Genomic DNA, 15,033 nt, shown 5'->3' with positions numbered 1-15,033 from the left:
TATAGGCTTTTTATTATATTATAGAAACCGAGACCTTACATAGACTTTTACTGGATGTCTCAGTTTCAGACACAGTCAGTGAACACAGAACACAAGAATCATATTTTAAATGTCAAAGGGAAGGCTCCTTTCCAGAGATAAAATATTGTATACCATGAATTACTCATGGAACAATTGGCAGTAATGAAGCATTGCTAGTGCACTAAACAAAAATACATTTTTTTAAATCTGAGTCAACTATTGTTATAAGTTTTTATAATGTCCTTTATAAATTAGAAAATAGGAATGTTGGGGGCATCATATTTTTGAGACACAGTCTGCCTGTAACCCAGGTGACCTCAAACTCACAAGGTACACCAGCCTAGCATTGAACATATTAAAATCCCATCCATTTTTGGCTTGTTGATTTTTTTTTAGCTGGTTTTTTTTACAGTTTCTTTTAACTGACCCAGAGGACTCCCTTGCCCATTAGCATATTAAAGTTGGGCAGCACTGGGCTACAGCAGCTTTTAACTCTTTCATCTCTGAGAGTTTAAAGGGGCGATGTTGCCGTGTGAAAACAGAGCGCTGCAGGGTAGGGAAAGCCGCACCTTGCAAGGAGTGTTTACTTTTAACTGATAGGTCTTGAAGATCTGCAAGCAGTTCTTGCTTTTGTCGTTCTAGGGCTAGCTGTTCTTTTAATAGAGCCACTTCATTTCTTAATTGGGTAACAAGGGGAGAAGTGGAGAATGCCTCGAGGGCAGGTAAAACTAATGGGAGAGGGTAAGGAGGAGGCAGAGAGTGCGCCTCAGAAGGAGCCGTGGGCGCAGTGCCAGACTGGGGTGTCGTGACATCAGTGCTGGATTTAGAGTTAGGCTCTGATTTAACATGTTTGGGATTTGAAATCTCAGAACATGTCTTGGGTGACGTTTCTTCGTCACTGTCAAGGGAGATAAGGTCTATCTCCTTAGGGGAAATTACTTTATCCCCAGGAGGCTCCTGAGGGGGACCTTGTAGGAGGCCCGAAGTTTGCTTTATGGCAGCCTCGTTGGAGGATTCATTTGAATCGATTAATTCCCTGATTAGGTTCCAGTAGGAAAAGGCTGTAACAGGAATTTTCTCGGGTCCAAAGACCTTCTTGGGAAGTATTTCTCAAAATACCACTGTTCCTTTGTACATCTTTCCACACAATATATGAATATCTTTACAGATATAATTCAGCTGGATCTGTTTGTTTATTTAAAATATGTATGTGTCTCAGGAGGGACTCTGAAAGAACATAGAGGAGAATATGATGAAACAATGCTGTCCAGAACTATTACCAGAATTACACAAAGTGCTCTGAGCACATAAGGTATTCCTGAAATCTAGCTCTTGAAATGAAAAAAAAAAGAATGTGGCTATAATTGATATCAGGTTACTGGGAATATATCTTTACTTAAGGAATGTCCCGACCCGCAGGACAGTCAACGTGGGTTTCTGGAGGGAGGAGAGGGGACGGAAAGGGACAAGAGATGCGAAGAATGGAGACAAGACAGGCTTTCTGATCAAGTCTCATTTAATGAACATCTACACAAAGTTTTTATAGTGAGGAGAGGGGGAAGTTGGCAGGGACAATTCCATTGAAGTAGAGCAATTCAATTAACAGAATGATTATCACAATAACACCACACCAATTGATCACAGAGTAAGTTCCATAGTAACACCACAATTCTATATAGCAAGTTATAAATCAATTAAGAGGTTACACTTGTATGATTACAGAGTAATACCAAAGTTTCTTAGCAATTACATGAGAAATGAGGGAGTCTCTCAAGCGGTAAGTGCCCAGGTTAGAACAACATGTTTGTGAGAGGCTTTCAAGTATAGTCATCTGGTTAATCTCAAACCAGGCCAGCCTTGATGTCTGAAAAACAGCTTTGTCAGGAATCACGTCTTGCTATTTCCTGGGGTAGGGGCCTATGGCTCCCGACACCTAAGGATGTTGAACATCTTTTCAATGGAGAGACTATGTGGATAGAAGAAGAAGCTGAGCAGTAGGAGGAGGCATGGGCGGGGGATAAGTGTAGAGCATAATGACATGTATGTATGGCAATGTCCCAGTGAAACCCATTCATTTTGTTGCATGATAATTAAAACAATTAACATAAATTTCCTAGTCAAAGAAAAAAAATCACATAGGAGAAATACAGATGTGTAGAGAGGAGAGGGTAAGATTCATTTCATTTTGGTTTTATAATAATTATAATAATTTTACCACATTTTATTGGTCATAATTCTGCCATTTGCTATTAATGACTTAGATTTGAGGAAAATGCCAAACTGCAACACTGAGAAAATGTTATTGTTTTCTTGTTACTGCTGTTGCTTTGTTCAAGCTGTGAGGGTAAGCTCAGAAAATGACTCCACTTCCCAAACGAAGGACTGTGCATATTTGACACAGCAGTGCTTTGGGGATGCCTATGGGTGCGCGCAGCTGTGGAGAGCGATGGAGGACGCCTGCAGTGGTCCAGGTAAAGTGCAGTGCTAAGTGAACCCAGTGACTTCTTTTCACCAAGGTAAAAACAAGGATTTACATTTTCTTATAAAATCCTGGGAATCTTAACCTTGGTAACCAAATGACTCATCTTCACACACAAGTGAATTTGCTTATACTGGTGTACTTTTAGTTATTACAGGGCCCTTATACACTAATTGATACTGATGGTAGCTTTCTCAACATTTCAGATTAGTTTCTTGTTTCTCTCACCAAAAATGCTACAATTACGTGTTTTCTTCTCAGCATATAGCTAAAATCTTACAAATAAAGTATCATTTTACTTGCATGTTAATTATTTATCAGTGATGAAGCAGAAAAATATTTACGATAGCAAGTTTTATTAGAATATTTATAATATGCATTATATTCTTTCAACATATATATTATTTCCCATTACTACTGTATCAAGGACAGTTTAAAACAATTTCTGTTTTTAATTTATTCTATTTTACAAACATTTGAAGGGAAATTTGAGGATTACAGTAGACAGTTCTGATAAAATAACAAAAAGTCAACTGAATATTCTAGTAGCTGAGTTAATATTAAATGACAGCATTAAATGACCACTAAAAGACTATTATAATAAACTGATTGTATAGCAAAGTGTTCCCTTAATATTGTCATGCCAAAATTGTCTGAAAAATATTCTGACATTACAATAAATTTAATTATGTTTGTACTAATAATAATCTAAAAATTTAATGAATTTTGTGGAAAGTTTAATAAGAGATATCGGAAAGGGAAAAGAAAAACTTACCCAATGGCATATTCTGTTTTTGCATCCTTCCACAAACATTTGGTAATATACTGCTAAGGAATCTTGAAGTTTCCACCAGAAGGCCTCTACCCAGCAACACGCCTCAAAGAATTCCACAGGATGTTGCAGAAGGCCCTTTCTTCTCTGAGTTATCACACCTGAAGGAAAGTCACAGCAATCTAGTCTAATGTTCATATTGCTATCTAGAAAATAGAATTTCAAGAGCATCATTTTCTCAAAATAACATTCTAAGTTGAGGCCACAGAATGTCAGAAAAAAATTATCTTATTTGTTTTGACAATGAAATGCCTGACTATATTTTATAGGGAATTAAGATGTGTGATGTTAAAAGATTATACTTAGTGTGTCATGGGTTAAAATTTATTTATGTATGTTAGTATATAAATACCAAGTCATTTGCAGTAAATTGCAATAAAATTTGCAAAATTATTTCACACATGAAGCTGAGTAGAAATATCCCCAAATGCACAAATGAAATAATTCAATTAGTTTTTCAAGTGTTTATCAAATGTTTCTAAGTGTCAATAGCATTTTATTTTTTCATAATAAATTTAGAGCCACCTACGTGTCTTTTAATATATTTTTAGAGTTACAAGCACAATAAAATAATAAGAGAATAACAAACAAAATAGTTAAAGTGACAACACTGGATATAGTGACAGTTTGAATATCACTAAGCAGCAAGCACTGGCATTCTTTGTATAGAGAAAGTTGGTAAAACACACACACACACACACACACACACACACACACACACACACAGAAAGCTTTAAAGTGTTTTGGAGAACATTCTGTGAGTAAAACACATTAAAAATAAATATTTTGCTTAACAAGTCACTGATGATCATCCTCTAACAAACCCAGATAATCTTGCTAAACTCATTAATTACTTAGGTTGCTAGGTTCACCCTCCTTTGGAGAAGAGAACTCAAATTTTATATTCAGATTTATATCTGTGATATTATATGTGACTGTGAAATCTAGGTGACTTCTGCACAATAAAAAATTCATCACGTTGTGACCTGAGTATCCAGTCTTTGGTGGAAAGTGATTTCCATTTCCAAGAGTGTCTTTGCATCAATGACCTCCAATGTACAGTGGGCAAACTTCTGGGAAAAAATTGCATCAATAAGACAGGTAATATTTGTTGGTCCAGCTCTTTATTCCAACTCTAGATCATGCCCAATCATATTGCATTTATTTTTGTACAATCACTGTATAGTTACTAATATTTTGTTGATAAATCTATGTTCATGCATATTATTGGCATGTGTTCATGCAGGTTATTGGTTATTCTCTTCTATATTCTAAAATAGTATAGAAAGAATTGATATCATCTCTACCTTCAATTATTGATTTACTTGAACAGTAACTATATCTGGGTTATTCATCACTGAAAAATTTTAAATATAAATTCAGCATGAAGAATTCTTATAGGGTTAGCCTGGTTTCCATTTTATGTGTGAGCTTTTATAGGGTATTTTCGATTTGCTGTGTTTATGTTAGATTTTCATTTTGTTAGTTCCTTTCCTTCTTACTTCCATTACTTGGTATGCTGCTCCTGATATTTTTTAGTTCACTTTTTAACGTCTGTAGGAGTTACAATGATGATTTTGTTTGCATTTAGATGTCAAAAATTTGTAAATTTTTGTCCTCTCAATATATATTTTTTCCCTTAATTTAGGGAAGTTTCATTTGACTTTAACTTGGCCTTCAGTTTTTATTTATTTTCTTTAGCAATAAAAAATAAAAGTGACTGTGAGTGCTTAGCTGTGGATGAATTCTTTTTATCAAACTCTCCCCATTCAAGGCTCAGTGAACATTGAGGAAGAATCAGTAGAAAGAATTAAGAGCAGGAGGATGGGGAGGAGAGCTGTGAAATGCTGTGTTCTGGATATGGCACACACAATTCACGGCAGCTGTGGGTGATTGCACAAGACCTGCACAAAGTCAAGCAAGTCAAAGTTCCAACACAGCTGGGGATGTGCTCCAGAGGCCTTGCCCCTGTTGAGGAGCTAAAGGAAGTTGATGCCTGCAGAAGGAAGCAGTTACTTTTCTTTAGTTATGTGGCTGTCAGTAGGTTGTCCATACCCCACTGGATGGTCCCACATGCATTTGCATATGGGTGGCACTAACTGGACTCAGTGGGTTAGTGACAATAATAAAGAGGATGTGAAGTCTTGAGTGGGATGATTTGGTGACTCTCAGGGGAAGTAGGGAGTGGACGTGCTCAAAATACATTGTATATATGTATGGAATTTTCCAAGACTAAATAATATTGTTTTTAAAAGTAAAAGAAAATATGGTCTTCACATTGTTTTAGAACACTTTCTAGGGTCTTGAGAGCCCCACTAATTTCTTTTTCTTTTTTATTGATTAAATCTACTCTTTGACAATTTCATGCCTGTATAACAATGCATTCTGATTACACTCACCACACCTTCTCATCTCTCCCTCTCAACTCCTGCATCCCTGCCTCTTTGTCTATTTCCAAGTCACGTTCTCACAGTTATGTCTTTTCCTTTTGTTTTTGTTGTTATTGAATTTATTCTCTGACAGTTTATAAAGTGCATTCTGATACTGTAACTCCCCCAGCCCTCCCTCCCACCTCTATTAATCACCACAGAAGTTCCTTTTCAACATTCATGTTTGTTTGCTGTTTGTTTCTTTGTTTCTTTGGAGATCCCCTGAGTTTAAGCAAGGCCATCTGTGTGACCACTGGTTGGGAACTCTCCATTGGAATCTGGTGGTAGTCTCAGTTGAGTGTTACACAACTGAAGACAATAACAACACGTGCCCAGAATCCATCATTAGCTCGCAGTTTAGAAGGGAAGATGGGGATCCCTGAATGATAGACCCAGTCTTGTGTAGGCCCAGTGCAGGCAGCCACAGCTGCTGTGAGATCATAACAGTAGTATCCGTGGCATGCCTAGTTGATAGCATTTCATAACTCTTCTCCCTCTGCATCTTCTGACTCTGAAATTCTTTCTGTTTCCTCTTCCAAAATGTTCCCTGAACTGTAGGGACAGTGGTATAAATGTCCTGTTTATGACTGAGCACTCCTCTGTCACTTATTCTCAACAACTTGAGCACCTACATGTCTTTACGGTAAAGGCTGTTCACTGGAAACTCCCTGGTTAGGACTGGAAGGTGCATCAGTTTAAGGGTGCTAATACTGATTTGACTGATTTGGGTTTTTTTCCCTTATAAAAGCATCTAAACCAGGTGGAATGGTGCAAAGCTTTCATCCCAGCACTTGGGAGGCAGAGGGGGGCTGATCTCTGTGAGACTGAAGCCAACCTTGTCTACACAGCAAGTTCCAGGCCAGCAGAGGCCACAGGGAGACCCTGCCTCACAAACAGGCAAAAAAGCTTTTAATACTGTGAATTTCTTTCCAAGTACTATTTTAGCTATAACAAATTCTAATGTGCTGTTTCTTAAATTATAGTCCTTTCAAAATATTTTCTCCTCCTCTTTTTCCATCTCTCCTTTTACTTATAGTTTATTTAGAGGTTGTTATTTAATTTCCAGATATCTGAGATTTCCCAGCTATCTTTTTTGATATCTATTTTCATTCTAATATCATCAGGAAACGTTTTTGTGTAATCTTAATTCATAATTGAAATGAAAATTGTCAAGTCCCATGCAATGTGTTATTTCCTACACGATAGGCATGCATATATCACAAGAAACATACAGGAAAAGTGCTCGAGTCATAGAGGAGGAAATAATTGGGCCTACAGGGCTTCAGAGAATCGGCAGAGGTTAGGTGAATTGTGCACATTACATAGGGAAAAGAAAATGAATGTTTTGATCACAGGAAATGACATGAAGCAGAGAAGAAACAAAGCCTTTGCTCTGCTGGATTAAGATGTTGAAGTATCACTTGATAACACTGAAGAAAACAGATGCTCATAAAAGAAGGAAAGTTGAACTTACATAACTTTCTAAAGAGATTAGACTTTAAACCAAACCTTTGCTCTGAAGAGCTGTTGCGCATTTTAAAAAGAGAAATGCAGAATTGGCTTTTCAAAAAAATGTGACTGTCAGGGATTAGAAGAGAACGGAAGAACGAAAATGAGGTCACACATTGAGTTAGTCACTTTGCTGCTGCTGTGATAGAAGTATTGACCAAGCAACTTATAGAAGGAAGAGGTTATTTGAGCTTTCGGTTCCAAAGGGGCAAGAGTCTATTGTGGCGGCAGAGGTGGCTGGAGGACTGGAAGCTAGGCTCTACATCTTCAAGCAGGCCCAGGAGCAAGAGAGCAACTCCAGATCTGGCAACGCTTAAGAACTCTCTAAGCCTCCCTCACTGCCCCCAGTGACGTGCTTCTTCCAACATGGCCACACCTTCTAAGACCTCCCAAAACAGTGCCACCAACTGGGGACAAAATGTCCAAATACTTGGAGCCTCTGGGGGATGTTCTCATTCAAACCACCACACACATGTCTAAACTGATAAGAGGTGATATATCTCCAAATTAGCACAGTGGTCTGGAAAATTATAAGCTATATGTAAAAGAAGAATTATGGGTTACAATCAGTAGGATCTGGTGACTAGTTAGACATGACTGCAAAGGGCCATTCGAATGTGATATGATACGGTATTTAATATGATATGAATGAGAAGAATAGTATTTCAGAACAATTTCATAATCTAACTAAGGCAGCTTTTCCATTTTATTTGGGGTTTTTTGTTTGTTTTGTTTTTTGTTTGTTTGTTTGTTTGTTTGTTTGTTTGTATTTTGAGACAGTGTCTCACTTTGCAGCCCAGGTTGGCCTGGAACTCACTATTTGGACCAGTCTGGACTTGAATTCAGAGAAATCCACCTGCCTTTGTCTCCTATGTGGAGTGTTGGGATTAAAAGTCTCTACCACCATGCCCTGCCAAAAAGGAAGGTTTAAAAATAAGAAGATAAACTATAAGCTGTCAGATTCTAAAAGCCAGAGAAAGAGGACACAATGAAAGCAGTTGACAGTTGTGGGTATGAGAAGCTAACAGGGTAGGGCCTGGAAACCACACCAGTTTGGTGAGGTGCTGGGCCCTCACTAGTTTTAGGCTGAAAGACTGAATTGCACTCATTTCAAATGTTTATTATTAAAATGGTTTTTCAATTTGTTTCAAGATAGTAAAGCCTTTTCTAACTCGATAGTCATTTTCATCATATTTAAAAAAGTATATAATCAATTAACACACACACTCAAATTTAGAGACAACGTGAAATTATTTCATATGCTTAAAATCATTTTTTCGAGGAATAGAAATTAATTAAATCACAATGTGAAATATGGACAAATGAGGCAACAGACCGTTCTAATGGATGAGCCAGAGGAGGGGACCTAAATGCTTCACATGTGTATTCATTGTGGACCATTTGCTGGTTGTGTTTTCAAAGAGCTCCTAACTGATTGATGACCCAGTGTTCAGCTTAGAGCGAAAAAGGAAATGATAACTGAAAATAATAAGAACCATTCTATTTCTACCCCAGCGCCTGCATAAAGCCTTTGACCACCACTACAGAAAACACCTCCAGGCCCATCCTCCTTGTCATTACTAGAACATTTCCAACATAAATAAACACACAGTTTTCAGTTTGGGTGTTTTTGAATATGCTAAATATTCCAACGCAGTACCTAAAACAGCATATTATTAGCAAATATATAATGCATATATTTAAATTCATCAGATATAGTCAATAAATATACGCAGACAATGCATAAACCGTGATGGAAATAAAGCAAGGTAAAACTATTGAGCAGATGACATTATAGAGTCAGACAGACATTTACTAGGATTATTTACATGGTTTATTTCATATATATAGTTATAGCTTATATATTTTATGATAAACTGACATTTAAGATTTACGTTATTAGAAAATATTTAATGATCATATAACAAGAAGTAATTATATGAGGACAGCCCTCATTTAGATACATTCTCATTATACATGCCTGGACTTCCTAGCTAATAAAGGTTCAAACATGGTCTATGTTCTTATCTAAGAATATGATTTATAGAGATTGTGATGGGGTTTGAATGAAAATGTCCCCCATAGGCTCCAAATAGACAGTTTGTTCCCAGATGGTGGCACTGTTTTGGGAGGTTTTAGAAGGTGTGGTCATGCTGGAGGAAGCACATCTGGGGGTGGGCTTAGAGAGCTCTTAAGCCTTGCAGGAGCTTCAGTTGCTCTCTTGTTTCCTATGTCTGCCGAAGATTAGAGCTTAGCTTCTGCTGCTTCCCCTCCAGCCACCTCTGCTGCCATGCCTCCCTGCCAAGACTGGCTGTAATTCCCCGGGACCCATAAGCTCAAATAAACTCTTCCTTTTATAAGTTGTTTCGGTCAGTGTTTCTATCACAGCAACAGAAAAGTGACTAATACAGCAAGTCACTGTGAGCTCTTATTTGACAAATGTGTGGATCCTATAGGAATGAGTACTTCAAAACACGCATTACAGAACTTCTACTCTGGATAGTGCTTACGAGGGAACCATAACAACTTGTGAATAAACGCTTTTATAGCATGCAGTTGATTATATCGTGAAAGTATTTATTAAAAACAAAGCTGTGAGGAACACTTATGTAATAAAACCAATTTTTTTTTAACTTAAAAAAAATAAGAGCAGCACAAGAACAGAGACTGGCTGAAGGGATTAGTTAGGGACATGTTTTAGATGTAGACACATCTTACCCTGGTAACGGGATAAGAAATGCATGTAACGTGGGTGTATTGGATCTATTTGGAGTAGAACATGTGATTCTCCCTGAGGGTAAAATAGCCTCCAAAGATTGAAAACTGCTACTTACGTGTGAGAAAAGTATTCTACCTTACTATGTGTAAAAACAGAAAACAGAATATAAATGGTAAATATATGTATGTTTTAATTTAACCTAGCTTATTTTGTGTGTGTGTGTGTGTGTGTATACATGTATGTGTGTGTGTGTAATGAATAAACTATATATATGTGGAAGTAAAGTTGTATGAGGGACTAAAGGAATTCGATTTAAAAAAATCTGAAAGAGCTTCTTAAATAATTAAAACATTTGAGAAACTGTGTAGTGAAGGCACATTTCCAGGAGGAAATTCAAATTTATAAGTATTTACATGGAAACAATGCACTAAATTTACATGTTTTAAGTTACAGTTCACACCAAATATCAAAATATAATGAAACGCCAAAAATAAATGCTGAAGACACAGTCACTAAGGGAAAGTCAGTGCTAATGTTATAGACATTCACAAGCAAAAAATGACTGTTTTGTGTCTCATTTTTTCCAAATGACTTTCCAGATCATTTGAAATAGATCCCTTGGAATAATTTTCCAATGATTTTTTTAAAGATATTAGAATATTTATAAAAATGTGTCTGTATACTTAAAAACACATTAAAGCTATACCTAAGTGAACTTATTATTTTAGTTATTCTTTTACTTTATTTACAGAAGAGTCAGCACTGTCCTCAGATTTGGCTCCAGAGTCAAATGTTACAAAGCAGTTCTACGCATCTTTAATGGCCGAGAGAAAGAACGACTGCGTGGTGGCCGCACAGGTCTGCCGGCAAGCTCAGCACTGCAATCTACTCCACGAGAGCTTTAAACAAACTTGTGGCAAAGAGACAGCAGAATGCAGCACCCTCAGAGGCAGACTGCTGTGCGAGGCTCTGAGAGAGAGACTGAGGGAAACAGTGCTGTGGGACTGCCAGTGCGGCTCCCCCTCAGAAGCAGACTGCATTAGAATTTGGAAAAGCTTATTTGAAGACATTTGCATACAGGATGCTCCAATCAATCAAATCTCCACATTCAGTAAAGACTATGATGATGAATTCAAGGAGGACATCGTTTCAGGTTGGTATTCAAAAAAATAATTTAGGAACATTATGCATAATCACAAAAAGTTAATCCCAACATTTATTTTCTGATTCTAATTACCATTTTTGCCTTAAAGATTAATATTAAATTTCTCCTGGAAAATAAAAATTCGCTGACATCAATAGAATGATAATGACCAAAAAGCATCAGGAAGCACTGTAACTTAAAGTTTGTGCATATTGTCAGTTTTATTTATTGATTCATTGCTTGAATAAATACTTATGAGACATTTACAATGTATTAGGTTCTATGCAGTAGAAGTTAAAAGAAAATCTGCCCTTCACTGAAGGCGATCGCTATCTTTTGAAGGATTTTAAAAAGTTAAAGAAACAGATAAAACATGGCAAGGGATACTCATTTCTTTAGAGTGCTTCCAGCTTCCCAGGACAAGCTCTAAAGGCCTGAGAAAAAGCAGCAAATGAAACCAACACAAACCATTGCTCTCTGGGTTCTTGCATTCCCAAGTATGGAGTTTCCCGTGACATCTTTCAGGGGAACAGATTGTGAAACAGAGGTTTGCACTCACCGTATCTACTAAGACAAACAGGAGCCACGTTATGACAAGGAGCTCAGGGTTAGATGGAGAAGAAGCTGCAACACAATGCAGTTGACACAGAGAGCTTAGTTGTTTCCACAGGGCACTGTGGACATGCAGAATTTCCATCTGTTGAGGCAAGGTACTGATCCTGGGTGCTCTGCATCTGCTGGAGTTGAGCTACAACCTAGGTAAACCTACTGGAAAAAACAAGATGCCTGGAAAAGCACCCAAAAGTGTGAGCCATCGCTCAACAAGACTCACAACACTTTCATAATTTTTATAATTGTGCAGGAAAAAGCATGTTGGATAATGAACCAATATGGGAAAATATTAGATTGTATATATATTTTTAATATTAGTGATCAAATGGGAATGTCTGGAAAAGAACTGAAGTTGATTGTAATTTTTTCCCCTGAATAACTAACTCTAATCATATCATTGTCATTACAGCTTTCATTAATTAACACGGGGTCAGGGGGCAGTTCCTGGAAAAAAAGCCTTAGCGGGGACAGAGGAGACATCCAAATCCAGATACATACATTTGAATCTGAAATGTTTATTAGGTTTTCAAATGAAGACATCAAGTTGAAAGTTCTAAGAAATATCTGTGAATTCTGTGTATTGCATATAAAAGTGAGCTTTGACACAGTAGAAAATTAGTAGGCAAGAATCATTCAGGTACAAATCATAAGATTAACCAAAAAGCACAATGGCAGCAGAGCATATTGATTCCTAATTTTGGACCTGTGGTGATATCAGTGGGTCAGTGAATGAAAATGGAGACCCTGACACAGTAAGATGTAAACATCCCATGCTTATGCCTTATGCAAAGCAAGCAGCAGTCACCAGAAGACAAGGAAACAAGCTGGAGAAATGCCAGGCTTCTAACACCCACTTTTACTTTCTTCCATGGATGATTGTTTAGTGGATCTTGTTCCATTAAATATATCCTACATTAGCAATCTTCAGCTTTTTAAAATTTTATCATCTTATAAAAATATATTAATTAGATTTTCATAAGCATATTTTACCAGATTATAAAAGTTAAATGGAATATTTATAGAAGTTTAGTTTCAGATATTGTAGTGTAAGAGAGAGAAGTGGAGTGATTTTGACCCTGTTTTAGGAAACGTGTAATATTTCATGAGTTTGAATATGATCGTGTAACCCAGTACAGGTCTGGTTGGTGCTTTATTCCCACACATGTTGTATTTTAACTACTTTTCAGTAATGTTAAAAAAAAATCCTTTCCTGTATTTAAGTGTCTTGCCTGCATGTAAATGCACGTATGTGTGCAATGTCCACAGAGGCCAGAGAAGGACAACAGATCCCCTGAAACTGAAGTTACAAGATGGTTGTTAGCTGCTATGTGGGTACTGCGAACTGAACCTGAGTCATCTGCAAGGGCAGCCTGTGCTCTTAACTGCTGAGACATCCCTTCAGCCCCTACTTTTCAGTAATTAATGTTTAAAATATCATCTGGGAAAAGTGTGCATACATATACATATACAAATATAACATACATCCATATAGAACCATATAAAGTTGGCATTTAATGTACACATAATTTATTGTAATATATGACATAGCAGAAAAAAATAACATATCCACAAAAATGAAGTTCACTTTTCCACACCAAAAGTAACTATTTCATTATTTGTATAGTGACTACTTGCAGCAATTGGTTAGTTTACTCAGGCTACCAGAACAAAATATTATAGACTAAATGACTTCAAGAAAAGAAGTTTTATTTTCTCCTAGTTCTGGAAGATGAAACCCCACATCAACATCTAGTAAGGTCTGTTCTTGAAGAACATTCCTCCCTTGCTGGGTTCTTTCTATGTCCTCATATGACGCTTTCTTGGAAGTCACTGAAGAATGGTGGGGAGGAGGAGGAGGAGGTGACGAAAGGCATATTGGTGCCTCTTCCTTTGAGAACACTAACCCTATCATGTTAGTGCCACCAGCTTTATGACTGCATTTCTTCTCAACCGCTGTTTTAAAGACATCATCTTCAAACACGGAGACTTAGAGCTTTAACATTTGCATTTGGTGGTAGAGCACAAACATTCAGTCCTTAGCAAGAAGTTGATTACTAACTGCTGGCTCAGGGGTAGTTCCTTGAATGTATTTTATTCTGCAGCACAGACTCGTCTGTCAGTCCCGCTGTAGTGGCATTTATCCATATTAGAATGTCTGGCGGTTTGTGTTTCTTAGAAAAAGCTATGTGAGTCACTGAAATCTGTTTTGGGATTGTCATTACAATAGAGTAGTACTACTAAAATAGGAGCATCAGCTCTTCCTCAGAAAGACAGGAGGTGAGATTCCAAAGGAAAATGATGATTCTTGACCTACTCAATAGAGAAATGGAAATGCACAGTAAGAGGAGCTGGCGGCAGTGGAGGGAGTCAGGGAGGGTTGGAGCACAGGGCAATAGGCAGCGCTTTGCTGTGATTGCACAGTTGCTTATGGTCAATGACCTGGGGTGCAAGGTACATGGACACGTTTGTGAAGACAAACTGAGTCATGAGGGAACAATCACAACAAAAATTAATTTCTACTAGCCAATGATAAAAATAACACTTATTTTAGAATGAACTCTGTACATAGTCTTCTCCTTAATACTTTATGCATGTGTCTGTTGGTACTACTTATGTTTTGTTTTGACTTTGGTTTATATTTTCTTCTTATGAAACTATGGAATGGTTAGAGACAGAAATTACAGACTGGTATTATGAAGAATGTTACCTGATATACCATAAGAACCCAACCAATGTTTGTTGAATGAAAGATTTTGTCAATGACATTTTCTGGTTCTTGAATTATAAATCATAAGAATCCTATGAAAATAAGATAATTGAAGATAGAAATAGTTTTAAAACTGCATTTCTACATAATTTATTGTCCTGTTGCTATGGAGTTTCTCTTTCTTTTTTTTAATCAGATAATATTCCATCCATTCTGTCCTTCCAGTCTTAGCTTGATTCAGTACAATGGGTCTAGTCATTAGAATTTGTTTAAATCTTTGTTGAATTTGTTTTAAATTTGTTGAATCCATAAAGCAAGCCTGTTCAGTTTACTCTGTAAAATTTTGGAGACTTATTTCTCTTCATCTGTCCCTCACTAATTTTAAATATCCAGGGTTAAAAAAGGCATTATATGAACTTGAATATATTTGAACGATTGTGCACTCATAAATTCTAGGGAAATTTAGAAAACTATTCCACAGTGAAATAGTTTCTTTGTTTTCTTTCTAGATATGAAAAAGGATAATAAATATAAGTGGAATCTAACTACTTTCCATCATGGTAATGTGTATAAACTGTCAT

The 15,033-nt window shown here is 36.9% G+C and overlaps 1 protein-coding gene across 5 annotated transcripts in view; it reads left to right on the top strand.

The window, feature by feature from the left end:
* The window catches only part of Gfral (GDNF family receptor alpha like), an 80,290-nt gene that overhangs the window by 10,946 nt on the left and 54,311 nt on the right, over positions 1-15,033 (top strand). For 3 of the 5 annotated variants that reach the window (XM_017801354.1, XM_017801356.1, XM_017801358.1), the window contains exons 2-5: positions 2,358-2,492; positions 4,281-4,433; positions 10,741-11,142; positions 14,962-15,012. In XM_017801354.1, the coding sequence (XP_017656843.1) occupies positions 2,358-2,492; positions 4,281-4,433; positions 10,741-11,142; positions 14,962-15,012 (741 nt within the window). The remainder of the gene's footprint in view (positions 1-2,357; positions 2,493-4,280; positions 4,434-10,740; positions 11,143-14,961; positions 15,013-15,033) is intronic. The other 2 variants (XM_017801359.1, XM_017801355.1) reach the window with 2 other exon arrangements.

The sequence above is a fragment of the Nannospalax galili genome, unplaced genomic scaffold (assembly GCF_000622305.1).
Source record: "Nannospalax galili isolate Female #2095 unplaced genomic scaffold, S.galili_v1.0 scaffold522, whole genome shotgun sequence".
NCBI lineage: Eukaryota > Metazoa > Chordata > Mammalia > Rodentia > Spalacidae > Nannospalax > Nannospalax galili.
Note: the sequence above shows the minus strand (reverse complement) of the source record. Positions and strands in the feature narration are given on the sequence as shown.